The sequence below is a fragment of the Alexandromys fortis genome, unplaced genomic scaffold (genome assembly GCF_014885135.2).
Source record: "Alexandromys fortis isolate MF-2015 unplaced genomic scaffold, M_Fortis_MF-2015_v1.1 scaffold_242, whole genome shotgun sequence".
NCBI classification, from domain to species: Eukaryota; Metazoa; Chordata; class Mammalia; order Rodentia; family Cricetidae; genus Alexandromys; species Alexandromys fortis.
The window spans coordinates 1,253,201-1,263,812 of record NW_026068123.1 but is presented as its reverse complement, the minus strand read 5'-3'; the positions used below and the strand labels follow the sequence as shown (position 1 = coordinate 1,263,812).

Sequence of the window (10,612 nt, the reverse complement as noted above, 5' to 3'; positions counted from 1 at the left end):
CCACCTGGCCAGCGTGGATAAAGTTTTGTCACTAAGTCTGACCTAAGACCCACTCTATGGAGAAGGGACTCACGTAGGTTGTCTTCTGAGTCATGCATGCTCTGGCATGTGTGTACATCCACAAATAAACGAAATGAAATCAAGAAAGCCGGGTGTAATAGTACACACCTTTAATCCTAACAGGCCTAACTAGCCTACATTAGGTCTAGGCCAGTTAGAGTTACACGGTAAAACCCTAACTCAAAAGAAAAAAGGCGTGATTTGCTGGGATTGTCAGCACATGCCTGTAATCCCAAAACTTGAAAGGCTGAAACAAAGCAAAGGATCAAGAGGTCCAGGGTTCAGCAGTGAAAAGTACTTTTTGCTGTTAGAGAACCTGGGTTCAGTTCCTAGCACCCACAGTGGCTCATAACCATTTATAACTCCAATTGCAGGGGATTCCATACCTTCTTTTGACCTCTGTGGGCACTAGGCATGCACATGGTTCATGTACATACATATAAGCAAAAAAAAAAACAAAAAAAAAACCTTACACGCGATAAATCTGAAAATTTATAAAAAAATTTAAGTTCTAACCCAACCTGGGCTATAAAGTGAGAGCCTATCTTTAAAACAAACCAAACCAAGGCTTCTGAATGAATGCCTTTTTCTGTATAACCTTGGCTGTCCTAGAACTTGCTCTATAGACCAGGCTGGCCTAAAACACAGAGATCTGCCTGCTTCTGTCTCCCAAGTGCTGGTACTAAACGAGTACACCACCACCATCCAGCTTAAATTATTTTTAATTTTTGTTTGTTTTTTTCAGATAGTCTCTCTGTAGCTCTGATTGTTCTGAAACTCATTTTGTAGATCAGCCAGGCCTCAAACTCAGATCTGCTTACCATCCAGGTGCTGGGATTACAGGCATGTGCCACCACAGTCCAGTTTAATCATTTCTATTAAACTTGGCACGGTATTGCACGCCTGTAATCCCAGCACTCAGGAAACAAGCAGATCTGCCTTAGAGGCTAGCCTGGTCTACATGGGGAGTTCCAGGACAGTTAGAGAAACCCCGTCTTAAATTAAAACAAAATAACAACAACAAAAAACAAAAACAAAAAACCAACCTAAGGCTGACATGGTGGCACATGTCTGTAACCTTAGCAATTGGGAGGCTGAAATGGAATAATGTAAAGTGTAGAAGTATATGGGCTGCCTGGGCTATAGAGTCATCTCAGGATTTACCAGTGAGGCTGAGGTGTGGCTCAGTTGTAGAGCTCCAGCCTAGAGTGCCTGAGGCCTTGCATTCTACTCCTAAGTATGGGGAAAGGGGGGGACGGGACAGCAGCTGGGTTGCAGCCTGCATCTCACAGGTGAGCCTGCGGCTTCCTGGCTGCAGGGCTAGGCTCAGGCATGCAGCAGCACGTAAGAGGAAGAGGCCTCACCTTCAAGGGCTGTCCGAGCCAGGAGATGCGATCCTTGTTCTGTTTCTTTTTCTTCCCTTGATGCATCTTTTTGGGTGACGGCACCTCTGGGATGTCATCATCAACTTCCTCATCGTCATCTGCCTCCTTCACAGCCAAGTTTGGACACCTGCAGAACACACTCTGCAGTCAACCCCTGGGAAAGCATCCTGTCAGCACCACACCATGTCGTTGCCTCTGCCACCAGAACAGAACATAGCAAAGCCTACCTCCTCTTGAGGCAAGCCTGTTTACTCCGCCCAGTGCCACCAAACTTAACCATATCCTTGCAGGCTTTGCACTTCCCACACTCAGGCTGCTGACAGACCTGAAAAATAAAAGGGTGGATCAACCAGCCATTCATAGGGAGGAACTTTTGTTTGGTTTGTTTTGAGACAAGGTCTCTCTACATAGCACTGGCTGACCTCAAACTCAGAGATCCACCTGCCTCTGCAGACAAATGCTGGGTGGGAATTAAGGCATGCATCACCACACCAGCCCGGAACTTTCAAAACTATGCCTGCTCAGGGTCAGCGAGATGTTTGGTGGGTAAAAGTACCAAGCTTCCTAAGTTTAGTTCAATGCTCAAGACCCACAGCAAGACTAAAACTCCAAAGTTACTTCCAATCTCCACGTGCACACTGCAGCCTTTGTGCACACCCTCAACTAGTAAGTGTGAAAGCACACCGCATCTGCGCTGAGCACTTCAGACTTTTCCCATGCATTCCCTAAGTATTGACAACTACTCAGACTTAACCTGCATCAGGTATCAGGTCATCCAGCTATGACTAAGGTCCTGTGACAGATATGCACAGGTGACACACATTGTACCCTGAGAAGGGGCCTCTGCGTCTGAGTATGTGGAGGCACACAGGGTGCTGAGCATTCCCTGGAAACTCACAAGCAGTCAGTGGGGACAGTCACTAACAAAAAACGAGAATAAGGTAATCAAAAGGAACCAAGCACCCAGCTCCCTTGTTCAGAAACAAACAGACAACAACAACTTTAAAAGGAATTAACATCAAATACAAGGACACGGAGAAAAAGTCAAGGTGAGGACGGGCATCCCGAGGAGGCCTATACCATGAGAAAAGGACGGATGATACTGTAGGCGAAGGAGCAGCGAGGCTCTACTACACCCAGGGAAAGTCAAAACAGTAAACTGCAAAAATACACCTGAGTGTGTCACACGGTTACGGTGACTTCCTCTAAAGAACCTAGCAGTCCCTTGTGTACTAAGAATAGCACGTAACAGTCTTCTCTTCTCACTCAGAGCTCTCAGGACACTTAAGTTCCTTTGATAGCATAAGATAAGGCATGTCCCGTAAGCTGGTGTTGGGACACAACTGATCTCACAGGACTGGGCATGCAGTACAACACCCAGAAGCTTAGCTCTCAGGAGGCAGGGGAAGGAGCATCAGCAGGTTCAGGACAGCCTTGCCTACAAAGCTGCCTTAGAATCCACACGCACATGCAGGCTATGGTTCAGTATATGCTGTAGCCCAGGCTGACCTCAAACTCACTATAACTGAGAACGACCTTGAAATCCTGATCCTCACTGCCCCCATTGCCGGGATAGGCTCGTGCCTCCAGCTTAACCACATCATTTGAGGGTTTTGTTCTTGTTTTTAATTTGGGTTGTGTGTTAATGACACAGGTTGATTCCAAGACCATTGACACAAAAGTACTCACAAGAGCCAGCCATGGTGGCGCAGGTCTATAAACCCAGTTTTTGGAAGAATAAGGTAGGATAGAGACTTCCAGGCCAGCCTGAGCTAGATTAAGACCCAAGTCATATCAAGAGGCCTTCCCTGCAGCCACAGATCTAAGCTGAGAGAAGCACTGGAATTCTGCTAGAGCTTCTGCAGAAGTACAAGTGTAATGTGGCCTGAGGGGCGACTCTGGCTCTTGGGCTAGTCCTCTCTCAGCACCCACGCCCTCTCTCAGCACCCACAGGACATGGAGGTAGAGCTGACGTCTCTCAGGAAACCAGACTATGTAGTCAATGGCATCCACCTAAAAGGCCCTGGACACTCTTGTTGACTTCAACCCCACCTGTCCAGCAAGGCAGACAGCTCCCCCAAAGTACTGACTCCTAAACATCTCAGGAAGAGCCAAGGATGGCTCACGGTGTGGCTAGCCTGCTCACCTCGCAGACGCCACAGCGCCGGCGCTTGCAGGCGTTCTCCTTGTCTTCCTTGTCGTCCTTCTCGATCTGCTCTGAGAAGAACGTGTCAAAGATCTGGTAGACCAACTTGGTGGTGGTGGCTTTTGTGGGCCCTTTGTCCTTCTCCTTAGTAGAATCTTTGAGGTTATAGCGTCTCTCCGCTCGCCTGAGACAGATGGCCACCATTTTAGGGAACCAGACATAAGACTGCCTTCTCTGGTCTTAAGTCTCCCATCTGATTCTTGCTACATCCTTACCTCTGTCCCAGAGTGACCCCAGCCAGCTTGATCAGGGCTCTCATGCAGGGAGTCAAGAAGATGGGTGTCTCGTCACTATCCTTGGCATCATCGTAACTCTCTACCTGGTTCACTACAAACTGGGCATGGCGCAGCAGGGAGTCTTCTGTGAACCGGTTCAGGTTAATGGCAGAAGGAGGGACAGTGGTCTTTGGTTTGGGGGGGAGAGAAAGAAAACAAAACAAAACAGAAACGATCAGATGTTTCTAATGTTTTGCCTCCTTGTAAGGCTGGGAGAGGGGACCCTAGTATTTCATGTATGCTAGACAAGCAATGTACCAAAAGTTGCGCACCTAGGCCCCCATTGGGGATTCGAGACAGGGGCACTACAAGTAAGCCACGCCCCCAGGCCTGTTGCATTAATCTTCTAGTGGTAGTGGAAGGTTCTGATTCTGAACAGTCTTCTCTAGCATCAACCATGCTGTGTACATGTGGATCCAAACCCTAGAGAAGGTAAAAGCTCTCACCTCGATCTTATTTATTAAGTCTTCATAGACGGCGTGAGGATTGCTTTGCAGGAACTCAACCACAATCTTACTGATGTAAATTTTCTCCTGCATCAACCCAAATATTGGCGCATAGTCTGGGCTGGGTTCCATCAGAATGTATTCCGCAAATGCTGGAAGAACATGACTTGGTTTTTGAAGATAGTCCAATTAGGGTGATTATGAGCATTTCAAGCTCCTCCAGCACCTACCATTTATGCAGATGACTGGTTTATTTAACGGGGTCCTGTCACGTTGCCTAGGCTAGCCCCAACTCCTCAATTTCCTGAGTAGCTAGGACAGCAGTTGTCTGCTATGTCCAGCAGGTACTACATTTTAAAAAACTGTTTCAGAGCCAGTAAAATGGCTCAGCAGATAAGGGCACTTTACTACAAGCTTGACAACTTGAGTTTGATCCAGGGCCTTACATGGTAGAAGGAGAGAATCAATTACTACTATCCCATACGTATGCTGTGGTGCACACACTCACACACATAAATACAAAGAAAAATTTAAAGTCATCTCAATCTGATGGCCTCCAGGCTGAACACAGGCAAGTATATGTCTTCCAAGCTTCCAGAACAATCTAAAATTTAAAACTCCACAACCTAACCCACAAGAATCCAACTTCTCTATTCGCTAAGGTCCAGCAGGACTTGCAGGAGCCAGGTGGAAATGAGTCAGCTGAGGTCAGCACTCATCTGAGTTGTAAACACCTGATTGTCATACAACTGGAGGATCAGCTTTCAGGCCAGTAAAGATGAACACAGGTCACGAGGTCCTCCCTGTGCCTGATGAGACCCTTGTGACCAGGCAGAAACTTACGGGTGCTGAAGCCAATGAGAGCCTTTTCTCCGCCATCAAAGCCAGTGATCCACCACTCATTGATCGGCCCCAGGTTTTTGCAATTAACACCACCTGTGGAAAAAAGTCCCGCTAAGAGACTAGACATGGTGACTTCACAGCTCTCTCTCCAGCTAGAAAACCTCAGCCAGCATGCAGCCTCTTCACTTTGCTCAGTTAATGGCAGGACTTTGAGCTCTCCTCTCAAAGCAGTACTTCCCATGGGTTCTATCTTGCCTCCCCTATCTTGCCTCCCATGTTTTGTTCGCTTCTTTAACAACCCTTGAACATTGCACATACCTTTACCAGTACACGTACCTTCCACAGATGGATTTTCATCATAAATTGCTTTGGCACAACCAGCAAAGTAGAGTTCAATGTTCTTCTCAATAAGACCAGTGTCAACAGGACACAGATGACCTCTATTGCAATATACACTACACAGGCAACAAACATTACTTCACCACCCAGCTCCGCAACGATGACCATAAATCTCCGTCAGACTCAAGGTACCCAGACTAAGTGAGGGTTCTGGACTCAGCAATATCCACCACCCAACAGTGTCTCACACCACTCTTGTGTGACAAATACCACACACCACATGCTGGAGTTATAATTGGCTGGTTGTGAGCTGCCTACACAGGTATCAGCAGCTGGAGTTGACTGCTGATTTATCTCTCCAGACTAAAAAGAACTGGAGTACCAGTACTGATCCTGCATAAGGCCTGTTCACTGGCCACACTCAGCCAAGGGCTGCACGCCCTCAGCCATCTTTCCCCACCAGAAAAAAGGCTATGTAACTGAATGAAGGAGAAGCCTGGCTTCAGTTCTGAGGATGCCACAGTGGGATTTACAGCTGACTGCTATCTACAAACAATCTTAACTGGCCCCACAGGTCTACTGCCTATTAGGGCAAAGCCCTGTAGATCACGGGCAGATCTACCACGTCAGAGGTAGGGAGAAAGATATAGCCACTAACCAACTGCAGGGAGTATTGCCACAGCCACACCCAGTGATCTTGACCCAATAGTCCCCAAACTCCAGCCCATGGTGGGTTCAATATCTAAGAGCACTCAGGAATGATGGGTGCTCCTGAGGGGACCCCTTCCACCACACAACCCAGAAGGACTTGTGGGTTCAGCCTCATCACATCTGGTCCTGCTTCTCCAAAGCCAGGGCTGGAAACATGGCTCGGCTGTGAAGAGCTTGCCTGATGTAAATAAAGCTCTGGATTGCACAGAGCACTACACATCTGGGAATGTTAGCACAGAAGGCCAGGAATTCAAGGTCATCCTGACTACTTATCAAGTTTGAGGCTGGCCCAGGCTGCAAAAAACCCCAGAAAACAAACAGCAATAATAAAATTGTATTTGTGGCTGAAGTCTATTCAACCTTAATTGGCTTCTTAGCTTATTGTCAAAAGGAGGGCAGCTTGAGAAGCCCTATGATTAGAAGTAATGACTACACTTAGATGCCTTGAACACAGGTGTCCATCAGCAGAACACACCCACAGGGCATGGCAGTTACCTGAAGCAGGTCACCCTGTGCTGGGGAGATGACTCGTAGCTTTCAAATCCAGACGAGTTGGATTCATAGATGGACAGTTTCTCACTGACCAACATTTGGAGTTCGTCCACCTGAAGGACAGGGGACAGGGACATGGGCATACCAGGAGGCAGGAGAGGACAGGGTGAAGGTAGAGCGCGGACTCACAGCATCTGGAAGGTGTTGCTGGTACTTCAGATCAGGGTCATCTAGGAACTGGCCGCACTGGGGGCACCGTGGTGAATCCGTCTGTGGGAAGAACAGGTACGGCCTCAGGGCAGCTCTCCAACATCTAGGAACTCCTGTGCTGTTGCTGGCCAAGTTCCTGGAGGTGCCCTTACCTTTGGGATCACGGCCGATTTGGTTCGAGCCGCCTTTTTCTCCACTCTGGAAGAAGCACAAGGTTGCTGGCATTTCATCAAACTGGAATACGCTACCCACCATCAGCCCTGCACCAACTCTTCCTAAGCTAGCCCAGGCATGCTGGTGCCAATATCCACAGTGGCCATCATGGTACTGAGGTTGCCCGGCAGAAGCTAAGTGCCTGCTTCCACTCTGATCCACAGAAGGTTAAGGCTGGTGCAGCAGTTCGCTGAACAGCCTCCTCTCACCCCTCTCTAGAACTGCCTAACAGCATCACCTGCTCTGTAAGGGAAAGCGAAGTGCTTACGGTTCTTTGAGCGTCATTTTTCGTCTCTTTTCTTCCTAAACAGGAGCAAGAAGAACAGAGTCAGGACACCTGAGGCTTGAACGGCACTTTAGATTAAGAACTTCCTATATGCCAGATAGTGGTGGTGCATTCCTTTATCTCAGCACTCAGGAGGCGGGAGCAGGTGGACCTGAGTTTGAGGCCAACCTGGTCTACAAAACGAGTTCCAGGACACCCAATAGACAGACCACCCTCTCTCCCCCCCCGGGGGGGGGAGGGGGGACACCTTCCTATATGTGATTGTCACAAATCTCAGGAAGAAAGCTGGTAAAGGGTCAGGTACTAAGGCCCAAATTACACCAACGTCCAAATCCCATGAAAAGCCTGCCCTAACCCAGTACTCAGAAACCTAAGGCAGGAGGACCATGAGTTGGAGGTCATCCTTGGATACTTGGCAAGACCCAATCTCAAAAAAAAAAAAAAAAAGAGCTAGGTGGTGATGGCATGTGCCTTTAATCCTAGCATTTGGGATGCAAAGGCAGGCAGATATCTGAGTTTGAAGCCAGCCAGGCAGGGATACACAGAGAAACTGTTCTGAAAAAAACAAAATAAAAAGCAAAAAAACAAAAAGGCCCCAACAGGAGGTGCTGATACAAAAGACATGCCATTTTTATAAGAAGGACAGTAGAGTCTAGTCTCTCCTTGTGCTATGTGAGGGCATAGCAACACTGAGGTGCTCTGGGAGCCAGAGCAGTCTCTCTAACAGCTAACTGTAGGGTCCTCCTAAACATGGACGTCTTGAAACCACAAGCTTCAAAAACTACATGCATTACTGGAGATGCCTATCGCAGGTACCCTGAGAAAGGCAACATAGAGAATCACTTCCATTTAAAAGGACTTTCAAAATGCAAAAAGGAAAGTCATGTTGCTACTTTATTTTGAGACAGGATCTCACTATGTAGCCCTAGCTGGCCTGGAAATAAGTTCCTCTATCGTCCAGGCTGGCCTCAAACTGAAGCGATCTGCCTGCCTCCTGCCTCTTGAGCATAGGGTTGTGGCTACTCTGTAGGTCAGAACTGCAACTGTAAGTAAAGGAGCTGGAGTAAACTCTGGTGCCTCCTCCCATACAATGTCAAACCTGTTCGAGCCAAGGTCCCACACTGCTCTCCCATCCCTAAGCATCCTAGCTCCAGAGCACCGATACTCTGGATTATGGTTTCCACAGAATCACTTGGAAGCAGCACTATTCTTCTCTGACACCTAAATGTGCTCCTTGTCTAGGAAAGGGTAGGTTAGTTGATGTGTGCGTTTCAAACCAACCTCTCATGAAACTGTCAAGTCTTCAATTAAATATTTTTTTTTCCAAGATTGTCTGACTATGTATAGCTCAGGCTGACATTGAATTCTAGATCCTTCAGCCTCTGCCTCCTGATGCTGGGATTATGGGTATGAGGCTCCTTTCCCTGCTTCCCCTGTGCCATTTTTACAGTTCGAATCAGGACCCATACAAGAGATAGACAATGCACTATGACAGTACCTTCAGATGGCTATGAGGGCACTACGTGATAACCACAGGACCTGACAGGTATGTGACCCACTACTGACCAAGTGTTACGTAGCCTATGTGTTTCAACTATGTAGTCCTAACTTGTGGAAGGCAGTCTGGTTTCCCAGGTTCTGGATCTGGCCAGTCCTGTCTCTTGCAGATACAAAGCTGTTGGCTGTTTTGTTGAAACTTGGAAGGTGGCACCATCTGGAAACACAGTGACCAGAGGCTGTGGCTAACTGTGTCTTACTGGCTAACTGGGAGCTTAAAGTGACCCTGTCTTTGCCCCTAGGTGCTTTGAAAGTAGTCATAGCTCCACGTCTGGCTCCCTCTCAACCTTTCACTTTCCTTTTGCAGAGCTGGGTAGGGAATCCAGAGCCTTGCACAGGCTACGTGGTCACCGGAGTGGCCTCACTAGCAACCATGGAGGTTTGACCCCAGACACCACTATCTCAAGCAACGAGAAAATAAATATGGCTCCAGTTGCCAAGACAGACTACGCACAAAGAAAGCAATTTCAAATGAACTCCCATAAACAAGCAAAAGAGAATCGGCTTCTTGCACTCGGCAACTTCTACTCAGTCTTAGACAACACTAAGACATTAGGTGAAGCAAGTATGATGGTTCATGTCTACATCCCAGCAGTCAGACAGACACGGGATTGAGGTAAACCTGGACTACAGAATAAAAACCTTGTTTCAAAAAACCAAAAAGAATAAAAACATTGGGTTAGAACTGACAGTGTGGCTCAAGTTGCAGAGCGCTTGCCGAGCAGACATAAAGACTTGGCTCTCATTCCAATACTCAAAGACAAATGATATGAGAAGCTGAAAGGATGGACACTACACTGGACAAAGTCCACAGTGCCAAAGCCTGGGCTACAAACCTCATCACAGGGGGCCACTGGCTCAGCACACCTCCAGAGTTCCTAGAGAGCAGCCAACAGCAAGAAACAGGCCAAAGAGACAACTAAGAAGCTCGGAAAACCCAGGACACTTTCCATAAATTGGAGCCTGTGCTGAGATCTTCTAACATTATTTGTAACAAACTTGAGCCACATAACGATTCTCTGATCAGCTATGGACCATCTAGAAGACAGTGATACATGATCTGTGACTATATAGCAATCTGCAGATCTTTGTTTTTGTTAACTACATAAATTAAAGTTTAACTTCTTTAGACAAAGTTTAATGGCTAATTTCCTGGAACATATTGAGGTCATTAAGTAGCATGAAATTCACTGCATATAGTTTAGATCTTTTTTCTTTTTCCTCCCCAAAGACAGGGTCTGGTATAGCCTTGGCTGTCCTGGAACTTGCTCTGTAGATCCAAGTACTGAGATCAAAGGTGGGCATCACCACTGCCCAGCTTTTGTTTTCTTGGTTTAATGTAGTTTAGATCTTAATGTAGGTCACAGCTCATGCTGTAAAAAAAAGCAGACAGGAAGCAAGTCGACATGCAGACGCCCGAGTTCAACACCGGGGGTGCCAGGCCATGTATATAAGGAGACCTTGTCTCAACAATACAAATTAACCCTGCAAGACTACAATCCTAGCAGACTAGACACGTGCTGGGGTTTTAGTCACTGTGTACTGTGGTTCTATTCACAACAAGTCCTTCCCTCTTAGAGATTTTTTTT

General features: G+C 47.2%; 1 protein-coding gene across 5 annotated transcripts in view; it reads right to left on the bottom strand.

Moving 5' to 3' along the window:
• Dnmt1 (DNA methyltransferase 1) overlaps nucleotides 1-10,612 on the bottom strand; it is a 53,183-nt gene that overhangs the window by 13,683 nt on the left and 28,888 nt on the right. For 3 of the 5 annotated variants that reach the window (XM_050125460.1, XM_050125457.1, XM_050125461.1), the window contains 10 exons: nucleotides 7,449-7,483; nucleotides 7,120-7,165; nucleotides 6,947-7,027; nucleotides 6,761-6,870; nucleotides 5,216-5,670; nucleotides 4,373-4,524; nucleotides 3,867-4,054; nucleotides 3,592-3,775; nucleotides 1,673-1,770; nucleotides 1,425-1,572 (listed from right to left, as the gene is read on the bottom strand). In XM_050125460.1, the coding sequence (XP_049981417.1) occupies nucleotides 1,425-1,572; nucleotides 1,673-1,770; nucleotides 3,592-3,775; nucleotides 3,867-4,054; nucleotides 4,373-4,524; nucleotides 5,216-5,670; nucleotides 6,761-6,870; nucleotides 6,947-7,027; nucleotides 7,120-7,165; nucleotides 7,449-7,483 (1,497 nt within the window). The remainder of the gene's footprint in view (nucleotides 1-1,424; nucleotides 1,573-1,672; nucleotides 1,771-3,591; nucleotides 3,776-3,866; nucleotides 4,055-4,372; nucleotides 4,525-5,215; nucleotides 5,671-6,760; nucleotides 6,871-6,946; nucleotides 7,028-7,119; nucleotides 7,166-7,448; nucleotides 7,484-10,612) is intronic. The other 2 variants (XM_050125458.1, XM_050125459.1) reach the window with 2 other exon arrangements.